The sequence below is a fragment of the Gobio gobio genome, assembly GCF_949357685.1.
Source record: "Gobio gobio genome assembly, chromosome: 5".
Taxonomy (NCBI): domain Eukaryota; kingdom Metazoa; phylum Chordata; class Actinopteri; order Cypriniformes; family Gobionidae; genus Gobio; species Gobio gobio.
Window position 1 is genome coordinate 9425579 of NC_137101.1, and position 15558 is coordinate 9441136.

General features: G+C 38.5%; 1 protein-coding gene across 1 annotated transcript in view; it reads right to left on the bottom strand.

Annotated features, from left to right (window-relative positions):
* camk1da (calcium/calmodulin-dependent protein kinase 1Da) overlaps positions 1-15558 on the bottom strand; it is a 66365-nt gene that overhangs the window by 24774 nt on the left and 26033 nt on the right. Inside the window, exon 2 of the mRNA XM_079817706.1 lies at positions 3566-3697. Within this exon, the coding sequence (XP_079673832.1) occupies positions 3566-3697 (132 nt within the window). The remainder of the gene's footprint in view (positions 1-3565; positions 3698-15558) is intronic.

Genomic DNA, 15558 nt, shown 5'->3' on the forward strand with positions numbered 1-15558 from the left:
AATTTTAAGTTTAGTCAACTTGTGAAGTTGTACTAAGTGACTAAACTTAAAAATTTAAGGCAGCACGATCACTTACCTTTTAAGTTGAAACAATATAGCCCAAACGATATCTTCTCTCCTCAGATCACACATCAGAGATCTCAACATTAACTTAACGTTAACAAAACATTTATCACTGGAAACTTTGCGAACTCAATTATGTCTCGCGAGCATCCTTTAAGCAATAACATTTTCCCTTTGGGTTAGCAAGTCCCATGTCAGGATAAATTGAATTGACTTAAGTATTTAAACAGCATTAGTCAGTCAGTGAGGCAGTATCACTCTGAGGCATGCTGGGAGTGTACGTTGGCAATTCTCTGCGGGTAGTGTGAAGATTAAACTATAACCTGTGAGGGCATCTCATTATCTCATTTGTAGATGAGAAGGAAATATCTTTCTCTATATCGTTCTGTCATACATATGCAGGTAGACAAACAGACAATAAACATGCACTCGTTCACTTGTGCGTGCGCGCGCGCGCTCAATCTAATTACAGGCATGTGGCATCGCCCAGGAGATGGCAGACAAGCTGTCAATCATTTGGCTGCTGTGATATGAGATGAGGGAGACAGAGACTTGAAGGACAAAGCTGTGTGTCCAATCTCCAGGGTAAGATCGCTGTGACAACAGAAGCCCATGTCAGAATCAGAGGGGCGGCCTTTTCTGATGAGTCTCGTGGGAAACACCCGTCACACAACCATATGTTAGACACACCAAACACACCTGATTCCATTTGCACCGACAGTGAGAAAACACCCGTGAAACAACATGTTATGCTGAGAGGCTTGCTGTGCTTTCTTTCATACAGAGTGGGCACATAAACACAGACAACCTTGGCATTTACACCTGGCATTAAGATGCGCTTTGGTCGATCGGATCACAAGTGGATGACACTAAATACAGGTGTAAACGGGGTCCAAAACGGTTTGAGCTTGTCCACTTTTGACCACTTCCAGTCGAAAACGCATTCGACCAGATTGCTTTCGTAGTGTAGACCAGGGGTTTTCAAACTGGGGTCCTCCAGAAGGTTCTAAGGGGTCCCCAGAAAATTTCAGAGAATAAAGGGATGAAGCAAAAATGGATAAAGTCTAAAGAACATTCGAACTGTTATACTTTCTGTCTCCTTTCTTGCCGTATATAACACATTCTAGAATTGAATATGTTTGCTTTGTATCTTTCTAGTGAGTTGCTCACTGGGGTTGTAAGGCGGTATTCTTAACGCATGCTCCTTACATACATTTATTGTGAAAGTTGCTTATACAAATAATTTTTAATTGAAAATGTTGTTCTTCTTGAGGTTTATACATCCAACATTATAAAGTAGATTAAAGTGAGGAAACAATATGTGGTATTTACAATGTCATACTTACTATTTATCTATCAGTTTAACCCCCAGGTTCACAGACAAGGCTTAAGCTAGTCCCAGACTAAAATACATGTTTGAGTTGTTTTAACTGAAAAAAAAACTTGCACTGAGATATCTTAAAATATGTCAGTGCCATTGTATTGTGTCAAGATGCACAGCAGTAATGTTTTTTATATTTATATAATGTTTATAAAAGCTATACTTGAACTAAGCTCTGGAGGAGAGGGAACCAGGGTGTTTGTGGTGGTCACCCAAGCCCACCAGAGGCCTCTCTGGGCGGGTAAGAGAAGCTCTAAGCTTCTGTCTAAGCCCTGTCTGTGAAACCGGGCCTAAATGTTTTTTCATACATTAAAATATATCGATGGATTTTAGGAAGAGGGTCATGTAGACGATCATGTATTCAAACGGCCACAAAACACCTCCTGCTCTCCCTCTACTGACCTAATGCGGAAACATTAAAGGGACATGCGCTAGCCAACGGGATTAACATTTTCTCGGCTGAAGACCCAAGTTTGGTTTGAAGATGAAAAATGTACCAAGCACTCTCCATTCCTGATGACAAACTCACAGCGTTCGCCATGGTCTTGGGGCTATCAGAGCAGAAATGAAAGATGCTGCTCTCCGTATGTTTTCCTGACGCCTCCTTTCGCGTTAATATGTAAATTGCGTGAGCTTTAGCTGCCCATAGATCGAAAGATCTGAAAAAGCCCATACATTTACCCACCCATGGACCCTCTCCTCTAAGAAATCAGGACAGAAGTGGATGAAAGTGGACAAAAGAGACGGATTAAAACACCAGGTGTCTCCCTCGTCTACTTGTGGTCCGATCGACCAAAGCACATCTAATGAATATCATTCATTAGACATTCATTCAAAGTCTGTGTACAGAACAGTATACTATCATACCATTCATAATATATTTGTAATATGCACTGCAAGTTTACCATGCACAAAATATTCTTCTTGACTGCATAAAAAACATAATTGGACTGTAGTTTAATTGATGTATATAACCAGTTTAAATATCTGCGCAAACATAAAGCTGATATTGTACGTCAATGCTAAGTCAGCGTGGAAAACTTCATGAATATTAATCAGGGCACGTGACTGTAAAATCTAAAACTGCCTTGCAACTGTCAATGCTACCTAACAAGCTAATTCATATTCATATAATATGTTAGAGCTCGCACATTTTGAAAAAGTGACATCTCAAACTGCCCATCTTTGACCCTCTGTAATACTAGAAACAAATATACACTAAATTCAAAAGTTTGAAGACGTTTTTGAAAGAAAAAGGCTGCATTTATATGATAAAAAATACAGAAAAATCTGTAATATTGTGACATATTATTACTATTTAAAATGAAATTTTTTCTATTGTAATATATTTAAAAATGTAATTTATTCCTGTGATTCAAAGCTGAATTTTCAGCATCCTTACTCCAGTCATCAGTGTCACATGATCCTTCAGAAATCATTCTAATATGATTTGATGCTCAAGAAACATTTATTATTATTTTGTTGAAAACAGTTCTGCTGCTTTTTTCAGGATTCTTTGATGAATAGAACGTTTAAAAGAGCAGCATTTATTTGATAACCAAATCTTTTTGTAACATTATACATGTCTTTACTATCACTTTTGATCAATTTAAAGCATCCTTGCTAAATAAAACTTCCAAAAAATAAAATCTTACTGATCCCAAACATTTGAATGGTAGTGTATGATTGGGCTGGCACAAGTTTACATAAAAATGGTTGAAATTACAGATTTTTTTACATTAGATTTATTCCATAAATGATATCTGTACAACACTTATTAATTTCCTAGTGTATCTTTTAAAACTAAAAGGGATCATTTAGTATATACTGTGCGTGCTGTATGCAGTAAGCATGTGCTTGTTTTCCGTTCCAAATGCAGTCAAAGCTTCTGTCTACACGCACGGACAAGATCCGCACGCGTGCCGCTTCATGGACAGAGAGGACATCTGCGGGAGCTTCCCTGCTGTAATTGGACGAGGGCACCGGAGTTACCACGGTAACTGGAGGTCAAACCTCAGGCAAACAAGCTCCTATCAACTGGCAAACGGAGGGAATGAGTGTGGAAGAGAGAGGTGATGCTGTTGCCATGGGTACAGGTGTGGTGCGGGAAATGGAACTCACTTGCGTAGAACGGCAATCTCATTCTCGATGCTGCTCTCCTTCCCCTTCAGCGCTTTTTTAGGGATGCACTTCACAGCATACATCTTTCCCGTGGACCTCTCCTCCGCCAGGACCACCTCAGAGAACGCACCCCTTTAAAAGAGAGAGATGGCTTCATTTATGATTGCAGATCTGGGAATTGTGATTGATACAGTCAAAAACAATGAAATATCAGTGTCTTATGGTTTTGGGAAATGTACCATAGTAATACTGTGGCATTCTTTGAAAATCATGTAAATGTCATGCAATATCGATATATATATATATTATGGTAATCATAACGTACTATATTATACATAAGAGCACCACAAAAAAAAAAGACTGCTGGACCCCAATGATTTCATAGTGAAACTGTGTTTGTTGCTTTAAGTCTATCATTTCATTTTTAATGTGTATGAGTGTGCATTTGTGTACATGTTCATGCATCCAAAAGTTTGGAATAAATGAGATTTTTTTAATGTTTCTGAAAAAAGTGACATCACAAAATGCCCATCTTTGGCCCTCTACATGTAATACTATAAACAAATATACACTAAATTCAAAAGTTTGAAGTCTCATTTGCTCACAAAGGCTGCATTTATTTGCTTAAAAAATACAGTAAAAACAGTTATATTGTGAAACATTATTACAATTTAAAATAACTGCTTGCTATTTTAATATATTTTAAAATGTAATTTATTCCTGTGATGGCAAAGCTGAATTTTCTGCATCATTACTCCAGTCTTCAGTGTCACATGATCCCACAGAAATCCTTCTAATATGCTGAGCTTCTACACACAGATGCTAAAAGCCTTCTGTTGTCCTCTGCTCTCATACACTATTCAATAGTGACACTACAAACACGTTTACAAACTAGATTTGCCTTTCCCGAAGGAAACCCCAGTGCTTGTTAAAGTTTTGTTGTTTTATAGTTTTCTAAGTGAGCAAGAAACTCAACCTCATGTTACACGAGAACTGTAACAACTGTACTGTCTGTGTGAAGCTATGGATAATACTTTCTGCTAAATTACTATTTTGCTCAAAAAATAAGTACAAAGTATATAATTACGCAGTGTAAGTGAAAATGAAATTCACTACTACTTAATATTCAAGTTGCAATGTAACGGAAGTAGCAACGGATCTTTTCTTCAGTATTGTGATGTACATCCAAGTGAAACCAGGACAGAGGTCAATTCATCAGCTGTTGATTGGATGGAGGCAGAAATAAATGCGAGCTTGCAGACGATTCCAAGTAAGATGCGGGATTTAAGTGAACTAAAGACCCGTTCACACCAAGAACGATAACTATAAGGATAACTATGTTAGCATCCACACCAGCAGACGATACCATTCTGTTGATTGACATGCAGTTTTGTCGTCTGCGCATTAAATGCTTAAGCTTTTTAAAGCAGGATGGATTCTGATTGGCCGTCAATGTTTTTATCGTTCATCAGCTGGAAAAAATGGTTCTGAAAGTGGTTATAGTTGTGATGTGAACTCTGCTTAGAACTATGGCTGAATCCGAAATCGCCCCCTATACCCTTAAATAGGGCACTATTTGAGGGGACAGCCATTTGAAGTGGTATCCGAAACCATAGTGGACATTGAGTGCACTCATTCAATCCCACATTGCACCACAATAACGAGTGTACAACTGATGTACACACAACGGCTGTCCGACTTCACGCACTCGTATTCATTCACTCCTTAAAGTGAACTACACTCACCTAAAGGATTATTAGGAACACCTGTTCAATTTCTCATTAATGCAATTATCTAATCAACCAATCACATGGCAGTTGCTTCAATGCATTTAGGGGTGTGGTCCTGGTCAAGACAATCTCCTGAACTCCAAACTGAATGTCAGAATGGGAAAGAAAGGTGATTTAAGCAATTTTGAGCGTGGCATGGTTGTTGGTGCCAGACGGGCCGGTCTGAGTATTTCACAATCTGCTCAGTTACTGGGATTTTCACGCACAACCATTTCTAGGGTTTACAAAGAATGGTGTGAAAAGGGAAAAACATCCAGTATGCGGCAGTCCTGTGGGCGAAAATGCCTTGTTGATGCTAGAGGTCAGAGGAGAATGGGCCGACTGATTCAAGCTGATAGAAGAGCAACTTTGACTGAAATAACCACTCGTTACAACCGAGGTATGCAGCAAAGCATTTGTGAAGCCACAACACGCACAACCTTGAGGCGGATGGGCTACAACAGCAGAAGACCCCACCGGGTACCACTCATCTCCACTACAAATAGGAAAAAGAGGCTACAATTTGCACGAGCTCACCAAAATTGGACAGTTGAAGACTGGAAAAATGTTGCCTGGTCTGATGAGTCTCGATTTCTGTTGAGACATTCAGATGGTAGAGTCAGAATTTGGCGTAAACAGAATGAGAACATGGATCCATCATGCCTTGTTACCACTGTGCAGGCTGGTGGTGGTGGTGTAATGGTGTGGGGGATGTTTTCTTGGCACACTTTAGGCCCCTTAGTGCCAATTGGGCATTGTTTAAATACCACGGCCTACCTGAGCATTGTTTCTGACCATGTCCATCCCTTTATGACCACCATGAACCCATCCTCTGATGGCTACTTCCAGCAGGATAATGCACCATGTCACAAAGCTCGAATCATTTCAAATTGGTTTCTTGAACATGACAATGAGTTTACTGTACTAAGATGACCCCCACAGTCACCAGATCTCAACCCAATAGAGCATCTTTGGGATGTGGTGGAACGGGAGCTTCGTTCCTGGATGTGCATCCTACAAATCTCCATCAACTGCAAGATGCTATCCTATCAATATGGGCCAACATTTCTAAAGAATGCTTTCAGCACCTTGTTGAATCAATGCCACGTAGAATTAAGGCAGTTCTGAAGGCAAAAGGGGGTCAAACACAGTATTAGTATGGTGTTCCTAATAATCCTTTAGGTGAGTGTATATTAGTGGACTAACGTAGGGAATAGTGAATGAGGGTTTAGGGGGCGATTTTGGAATTCAGCCTATATCTTTCTCTTTATCATTATAGCTATCACCCTTGGTGTGAATAGGCCTGGTGTGGGCGCTAATATAGTTATCTTTATAGTTATCATTCTTGGTTTGAACTGGCCTTTAGTTCACTTAAAAATGGAGAAGTACGGCATACATGCCAGGAGACAAGTCTGTTAATTCACTAGAAGATCAAGTTATGACATTTTTATAAAAAAGGTAAATAAAATAAAATAAAAGAACACATGAATGGATGAATCATTCACAATAAGATCAATAGCATGCACTATGTTTCAAAAAGGGGTTTTCACAGCGACGCTAGGAACCATTTTGTTTCTTAGTATGAACTTTTTAAGAACCTTTTTCCATTATAAAGAACCTTTTGTACAATGGAAAGATTCCATGGATGTCAAAAGTTCTTCATGGAACCATCGATGCCAATAAAGAACCATTATCTTTAAGAGTGTGCATTTAGAAAAAAAGATGTTTTGACATGATATTATCTGAAATGTAAATCCAACCCGACATAAGAAGAGCGTAAGCTGCATTGCAAGCACTGTAATCTGTTGGTCAAGTCAGTTTACTCAGCGACCATCTTACAATTAATCTCGAAACTGCTTGTCAAGAATTTGCTTTAATAATATTTAAATTGAGCAATAAAATCTGACAACAATGAGATCATAAAATCTCAAATCACACTAAAACCAGTATTTTTCAGGTTGGTCCAGTACGGAGTCCCATGAGATAAAAAGAAAAGAAAAAAAACGAAATATTGTGGCCATGATTTAACCAATTAATAAAAGGAATTAGTACAACATGAAACCCCAATCCATATAATGCGCCTAAACGTCAAGTCAACAAGGTGATTGGTTCTAGAATATTGCATATAAGCTTGAATATTGTGCTTAGTGCCTACTGAGAAGGAGATCAGTATGAGGTTGCCGACCTTTACTTTTTCATTTAAACTAAAGCATGTCCATCAGATTTGAGAGTTCAGCTGAATTAAGTAATGATCAGCGGTGTGTGTGCTGAGGGGTGGCCTGAGATTTGAGAATACCCATTTGCTGATGAGGTCTAATCTGCCATCTGCCACCACAGTAAAAGCTTTAAAAAACACTGTGTGAAGAATTGGGGAATATTTGCTTAGGCAATCGCATACTGTTGCTATGCTGCTGCATACACGAAATACACTCTTCAGCTTGACTGGACATGTGGCCACAGATGCTTCCTGTTACCAAGTCACACACACAAAACACTTTTTTGCTCTTTCTGTGTATGTGAAGCCCATCGTTTGTGATATCTTGGGTTCATCTCACCAAGTTTGTCAAGACAGACAGACAGACAGAGACAGACAGACAGAGACAGACAGAGACAGATAGAGACAGACAGTCTAATTGTATGTTTTTCAGTGTGCAGACATTTTTTGCTATTTCATTTTCCCTGATTAAGTCTGTCGTATTTTCTCAGCTCAGTTCAGTGCAACATGAACAAGAATCATAAGATGAATACAGGTTGGATTGGTAACAAGAATGCAACACTGGAGCCTAAATGAATTCCTCTAAGCTCCCCAGCAACCGACACCTCTGTGCTGCCAGTCACACAGCAAGGAAACAGGTAGAACAAGACAAAATAGAGCAATTAACCCAAGACAAAAAATGGCATTCAACAATGACAATTGTGGGTAATGTGTCAATCAATGACAAAAAAAACATGCTGTAATTATACTGTTAATGAAACCGTTATGAAATAAAGGGCTGAACATTTGGCGTTTCACAATGCAAAGATGTTCTGGGTGGTTGCTAGGGTGTTGGTAGGCTGTTCTAGGTGGTTACTAGGCAATTAAAAAGCACCCACCTCCAAGTCTTTGGGATATTCTGGTCTCTACATATGGTTCTAGTCAGGCCTAGATTGATTCTTGCCAATACTGGTCAATATTTAGATTACCGACATCATTAACAGAAGTTGAGTGAATTTTGATTAAATATTGGATAAAATACATGTTCATTTAGCAATTGCATTTGTAATGGAGGCAAGCTGATAAGAGCTGCGCTAGTAAACCTCACTCCGCTGACACCGGTTCGAATCCCGCTCGGGTCGAGTATGACCAGTTACACATATATTGTAATCATCTTATGGCATTTTTACACAGCCAAGTTACGGCCGCTCTGTGCCTGCTCAAAATTCTGTGTACAGATACACCAATCAGGCATAACATTATGACCGAATATTGTGTTGGTCCCCCTTTTGCTGCCAAAACAGCCCAGCCCGTCGATGCATGGACTCCACTAGACCCCTGAAGGTGTGCTGTGGTTTCTGGCACCAAGATGTTAGCAGCAGATCCTTTAAGTCCTGTAAGTTGCGAGCAATTTACATATTAACGTAAAAAGAGATGGTGGAAAAACATATGGAGAGTATCAGCTTTTGTTTCTGCTCTGAAAGCCGCAAGACAGGAAATCAGGAATGGAACATTGTGCTTGGTACAATTTTTTATCTTTAAACCAAACTTGGGGTGTTTAGCCGAAAAAGTTTAAATCCTGTCTGGCTAGGGTGCTTCCCGTAATGTTTATGCATTAGGTCAGTAGGTGGAGAGTAGGCAGTCATTTGAACTCATTCGACCACATGAGCGTTTACACTACCAAAGCAATCCGGTCGAATGCGTTTTCGACAACCTCTGGATGAACCTCTGGATAAACAGGGCCCAAATGCCACTTCAGAAGTGCTTCTGTGACCCCTCTGCAGTCATAAAAATTGCAGTTTATACTGTAACTATTTTATCATTGAGTTACTACTATAGTTTTTATTGATATTTTGAATTTGTATTGTTATATTTTCCATTTTTGTTTTGAATTTAGATAAAGTTTCAGTAGTTTTGTTGTGTTATGTTATGTTTTTGCTATAAAAAAAATTATATATATTTTTCATTTCAGTTTTAGTACAGTTTAGTTTAGTATTTAACTCTGTTAAAAAAAAATTAAAATGTTGCATTGGCAACTAGCTGAGATAAAAATAATTTTTGTATAAGGCTATAAGGTTTTTCATATTTCATTTTATTTCAGTTAACATTCAATTTATTTCAAGTACCAATAACGTTTTTATGGTTGTACTATTACTGCATTATAATGGCCATCACCCACCTTGTTCCCTAAATATTGGCATCAACCAGCAATTATAAGTGTATGCAAATTCCTAACACAATAGTAATAGTGATGCAGTGCCGATGCAAAGCAACGGTCATGAAAATGACACATTTCATATTTAATGAAATTGGAAACAGAGATGGAGACAGGAAGCCTGGGAGGAAGGGAGGGGTGAGACGACAGGGAGCACGGCACGTAGCAGGAGAGAAAATCATGATGAATGAACACTGAAGAGAAAATGTGAATGAAGCCGCAATACACACTCACCCACACATCTACACACACATGCACTCCATAAATGACATTAATTTCAGGCCACAGGTGAGAGAGCGACGCGTGGTAGATTTATATGATAGGTGAGAGCCTCTACCTGTCAGATGTAATCAAGCGTGTGTGTTTTTTAGTGCGTGTGCGAATGGCAGGCACGTTGCGACAGACTCACGGAATCATAATCAAACTATGTACAGCTAAGCCGCAAGACCACAAGCCAACGCACACACATATAAAACACCGGGCATATCATTTCTGCATCCACAAGTGCAGCTGCAAATAGGAGACCCAGCTGCGCTGGTGATGTAACATCTATGTGAGGGAGAAGGCAGCAAACAAGCAAGAAGAAAAATGAGTTAGAGAGAGAAATCGTGTGTTTGTAAATGTGCTTCAATTTGTGCTTCTAAAGCGAGGGCAGCGGCCCGCGAGGCACAGTTTTTTTTCTCCCCTTGTGCCGAATGACTGGAATTTTGTCAGCAAGGCTCCGCTGCCTCTGTGATTTGCGAGGAAATAATGCATTGGAGTTTCCTGATGCTATTTGTGTTTGTTTGTGTGTGTGTGTGTGTGTGAGAGAGAGCTACACCACTGCTGAGGAAACTAAATGTCAATATGCATCGACAAGTGCACATATGGGAGGGAACAGAGCGGCGGTGATTGTCAGTCAATGACTCATGCGCAGGCAAACACACATCCTCACTGGAAGGGCTTCTGTGCCTCTGCTTTTTCCTCTAGGGAACGGATCACAAATTATACACATAGCATCCACTTATTACTGTCTAAACTGGGGAGAGAAATAGAGCTGGTTTAAAGAGGACGGGATTGAGTTACGATTAACATGGCCTCAATGAATGTTAATCACACAATGCATCTGAAAAAAAATATGAAATCATGTTAAAACATCAAGAAAATCTCAGATGAGAGACGTATAGTGTATTGGCTTTCACTGAAATGATATCAAGGAAAGTCTAAGGTCCTCCTCAGCCAATGTGGTCCTCCTCCAAATCTACTCTACATTTAAAAGTTTGGTGTCAGTAAGATTTTTGGGGGATAAATTAATACTTTAATACTTTATATTTAAAGACCTCCATTTCAAATAAATGCTGAACTTTATTTTGATCTCTCGTAACATCATAAGAGACTTCTTTAAAAACATCGTACTGACCCTAAACTTTTGAATGGTTGTCTATACTTTACTGTTGAGACCCATTTTCTATAGCATGAAATGACAATGGGACAATTTATGGTCATGTGGACATGCACAAGTTCATGCCAATTGTGTTATTTGGGACAGGGCCTATGGCTATGTTCATTCTTGGAATTAAATATATTGCATGCTGTGCAGCATTGTGTACTGTAAACAGTATGTGAAACAGTACACACATTTTAGTCTAACTAGATGTTAAAATATATTAACTCTTTGCTCAGTATGACTTAATACTGAGATTTACAAATATGATGGATGATATTGCTTCCGGTTCATTTGTCACCCTGGAGATGACAGGTTAAATAGAATGTGATGCATTGTGGGATCCAACAGTGTGCTTTGTATACTGCACTTTTTTCCCCAAATGTAGTAGGTCATACATATTGTATGCATATACTGAGCACACAGCATGCACAGTGTAGAGTAGACGACAGAACTTTTAAAAAATTCAGCATAGCTGACTTCAAAACATTCATAGAAATGTGGATAATCAGAGTGATTGGGTGATTATAGAAGTGGCAAATTAAATTCTGCACTGTGGAGGGTACTACACGTCGATTATGAAATTTAAAGAGGCAATTCACTACTGGCAAAATGGGCTTTTGTTAAAACTTGGCTGCCTTCCTATATGTGGTAGAAAGTCGAAAGAAAATTGAAATCAGTGCCATCTGATTGGAGAAAACACAAAATAGGTAGAAAAACGTCAACACCCATAATGCACTGGGTATGTTGGATTTCCAAGGCCACACCCACCAGTCTGCTATGGATACGCTTACCAGAGTCAAGTACCACCTTGCTTTAGTAGGAAATACTCCTAAGCAAACTTTTAGTCACAATGTCGACTATTCAACTGTTCCCATGTGCAAGAATTTAAAAAGTAAACACTTAGCTGGAATGAGTTTTTTTCCGGGTTCCGTTGAAAAAAAAAATCCTGTCGCGTACAGGTAAGAAAGCTGTTGCCATAGTGTATTTTACCTTAATTCTGTTTAAAGAATAGACAAGGTATGATACAATTATCAATGATAAACCTAGCCTTATAACTGTTCTGTTAACAACCCTCTGCCGATCCGACAGTCTGTGGGAGGGGAAACAAAGATGCAGAAGTACAATCTGTAGTTTTTACAAAAGTCCTGGAGCGGTTGCATTTTGCATCATCTGGTGCACTTTTGCTGACAAATAAACAGGAATTTCTCTGTCCAAGTAACTGAGACATATACTACCTTAAATATACTTCTGACATTGTAACAATACAAATCGGGTTGGAAAATCTGCAAACTTACACTTTAACTGAGGAGGCCCCTAAATAAACCAAACTACACAGAATAAATAAATCAACAATATGAAGTATTCAATGTGTAAATGTGTAAAATAGGTGAATAATGTCCCTTCTGAAACATTTCCATTTCAGCACTTTCCCTGTCACTCATTAACCTGATGTCAATAAATGTTGCAGTTTATCATGAATTTGGTTATTCATGCATCTTAGACTCTTCCCTTTGTCTGACCCTTCACTCCAAATCCGTTTTGTTACAGCAGACTAAAGGAGGGTACATGGCGAGACGGATGATGTAATCAACTAGCAACTACTCAAGTGAACATAAAAAGCCTTAGAAATGAGAATCAGAGGGTGTAAATTCTCCAAGGACTGCATTATTTTACAAATTAAATTCAAAACCGCTTTGCAAATCATTATTGGAGACATAATGGCTTGTTACAATTATCTTCTGCTTTAAGTATTTGTTTTCCGCAACGAATCGCCATTCCTTTTGATGTTGAAGAATCTCTCCCTCTGCCAATGGAAATTAAAGCAAGAGCAGAAATCCAGTGCAATTGATTGCCTAAGTCTCAATCACTTATTTAGAGCTGTCCGATTTCCTATTAAAACACAGGTGCAAACACACAACTTTGCATTAAGGAGAGGTTGTTGTTTGTGCTCAGCATCCTTTGAGTTCGAAGGCCACTTTGATACACTGGCTCCATAAAACCAACAGCATATCGCCCTGAAAATACCCGCAAATGTGATTACAGCATGCGTATCTCTTTCCCTGAGCGTGTGAATGTGTGGGTGTGTGTCAAGCTATAAGCCCAAGGGTTGGTTTGGATGTGGTTCCAAAGTCTCGCACAGACAGACGGAAAGATAATGCTCCGCTTCTCATGTTAAAAATAAAAGTTACATCCCTACTAGATTAGGTGAACTTGCTGAGATAATCTCAGCACAGCTCCAAACCACTTCCTCTTTTCTATTTGACCCCCACTCAGATTAACAGATCAGCAGCTGAACCTGACAGAAACAATTTACTTGAAGTTTTTCTGGTTAAGTAGACTGGAGCAGGGGAAAATCGGAAAGGTCAATGTGTGGTATGCTCTATGGATATACAATATATTAATAAGCACCAATAATAGTGTTTTAAATGGTTGCTATTAGCCTAATTTGGCTGATATTTGAAGAAGGTAATATTAGATGTAATGTAATGTTAAATATATTCATAATTCAACGATAAACATTTCAAATTCCAGTATGATGCAGTATCTTTGCTATAACAAATGTCATACACTGTCATTTATCTTTTACATCAACAATTAAAATGTTTCAATTATCAATTTTACTAGAGTGTGAGTTTTACATAAAAAATATAAGTCCTAGGATGGAGATTTAGACAAGTGAAATTCACTGATTGAAACATTTTATTTTGTTAACTCTTTCCTCTGAACAATTTCTTTAAAGAAGTTGCCAGCCAGGGGCAGCATTTTTGATCATTTTCACACTTGAATGTGGGTAAGTTTCATAAAAAAGCAACATAGGTAAAAAATGTTGAAAAAAATAGGTAAGTTTCATAAAATAGGTAGGTATAAAATAGGTAGGTCATAAAATAGGTAGGTTCATAAAAAAAATGTCATAAAAAAGCAACATAGGTAAAAATTGCACATGAACGCCCTCTTCGTAGTTCGTAAATAATTTGATACCCAAATTCCTGAGATGGGTGTGCCATAAACTTTAAACATGGTGGCTGGAAGAACTACTGCTGTGACAGATTGTCTTGTCTTGTCATTAATGTATTGCGTATTTACATGTACAAGTAATCATTTGAAGCGTATTGTATGTGTTATACACAGCGAAAATAGCCTGCATTTGACTGAAACTATCTGGATAGCATCGTAAATTATTATATGGTTGTCGGTGCATGTAACACTACATATAATATAATGTTTAATAAGATTTTCCTAATATAAATAAGAATAAACCTGGTGTCCTCCATGATTTCTGTTCATTCCGATAACAAAGCTATTGAATGCAACAAGCTCGTAATCACCACTTCAGAAGTGGGAATTATGAAATTTCCGATAGCACGTGAAGGCAGCATTAAGCCCCAGTGTTTCCTACGTTTGTGGTCTGTTGTTGTCCTTTACGGTTGCATTGTGTGTGTTGTGTTCAGTTTTTTCCTGCCATGCCCCTGCCCCCAAAAATGCAAGCCCTGAAAATGCAATGCATTCAAATGCAAGCACTGTTAATGCATTGCTTTTTTTTTTCAATTAGTGCAATTCAACATGATTTTTCGTTTCAAAGACATTTGTCATTAATTTACTTCCATAGCAGTACTCTGTAGTATACATTTCTAACACTACAAACACAAATATCCACTATAAGATGTATATATACTAAAAATACATGTTACTAGAAAGTATCAGTGTCTGAGTCTGCAGTGACAAGGTGACAAGGTTAATTTTCCTAATTAGGATCCAGACAGAAGATCATATGGATTAGTGAAAGGATTACTGCACTTTGGATTTCCCCCAGGAGTGCATGTACTTCCTACATAGACGATGAAATGCGGTTGAGAGATCATGTGATCACATGACAGGTAGTAAATATATAGTTTAATCAAACTCCTTCTGCGTAGAAGGTTATGCTGACGCAGAAGCTGTGAAGATTTAGAGTCAATACACAAGCACACGTACTCACACTAGAATATTAGATCATCTCAAAGACACGTATGCACACCCATCATGAATTTAATAGTGCTGTTGCCACGGCAGCAATCACAGTCTGGGTCGGCTCGGAATATGTAGTAAAAAACGATTACACTTACTGTGTGGTGTAGAATTCCAAGGCTAGATGCTGGATAAATAAATAAACCCAGGGATGATAATCTTCTGTTTTGAGGGTACAGATGCTATGCCTTAGCTTGAAACCAATTTAAGCTGCCTAACCCAACAATGTATCAACCAAACCCTGAACCTAACACAGAACCCATTATTTATTAACTTCCGACAATTAATCGTTGCAATTGGTTTCTTTGCCTGCAGCGATCAATAGTCAGCACTGCAAAATAAATGATCTGTTGAAAGCGTCAACAGCTTTGGTGTATATGTACA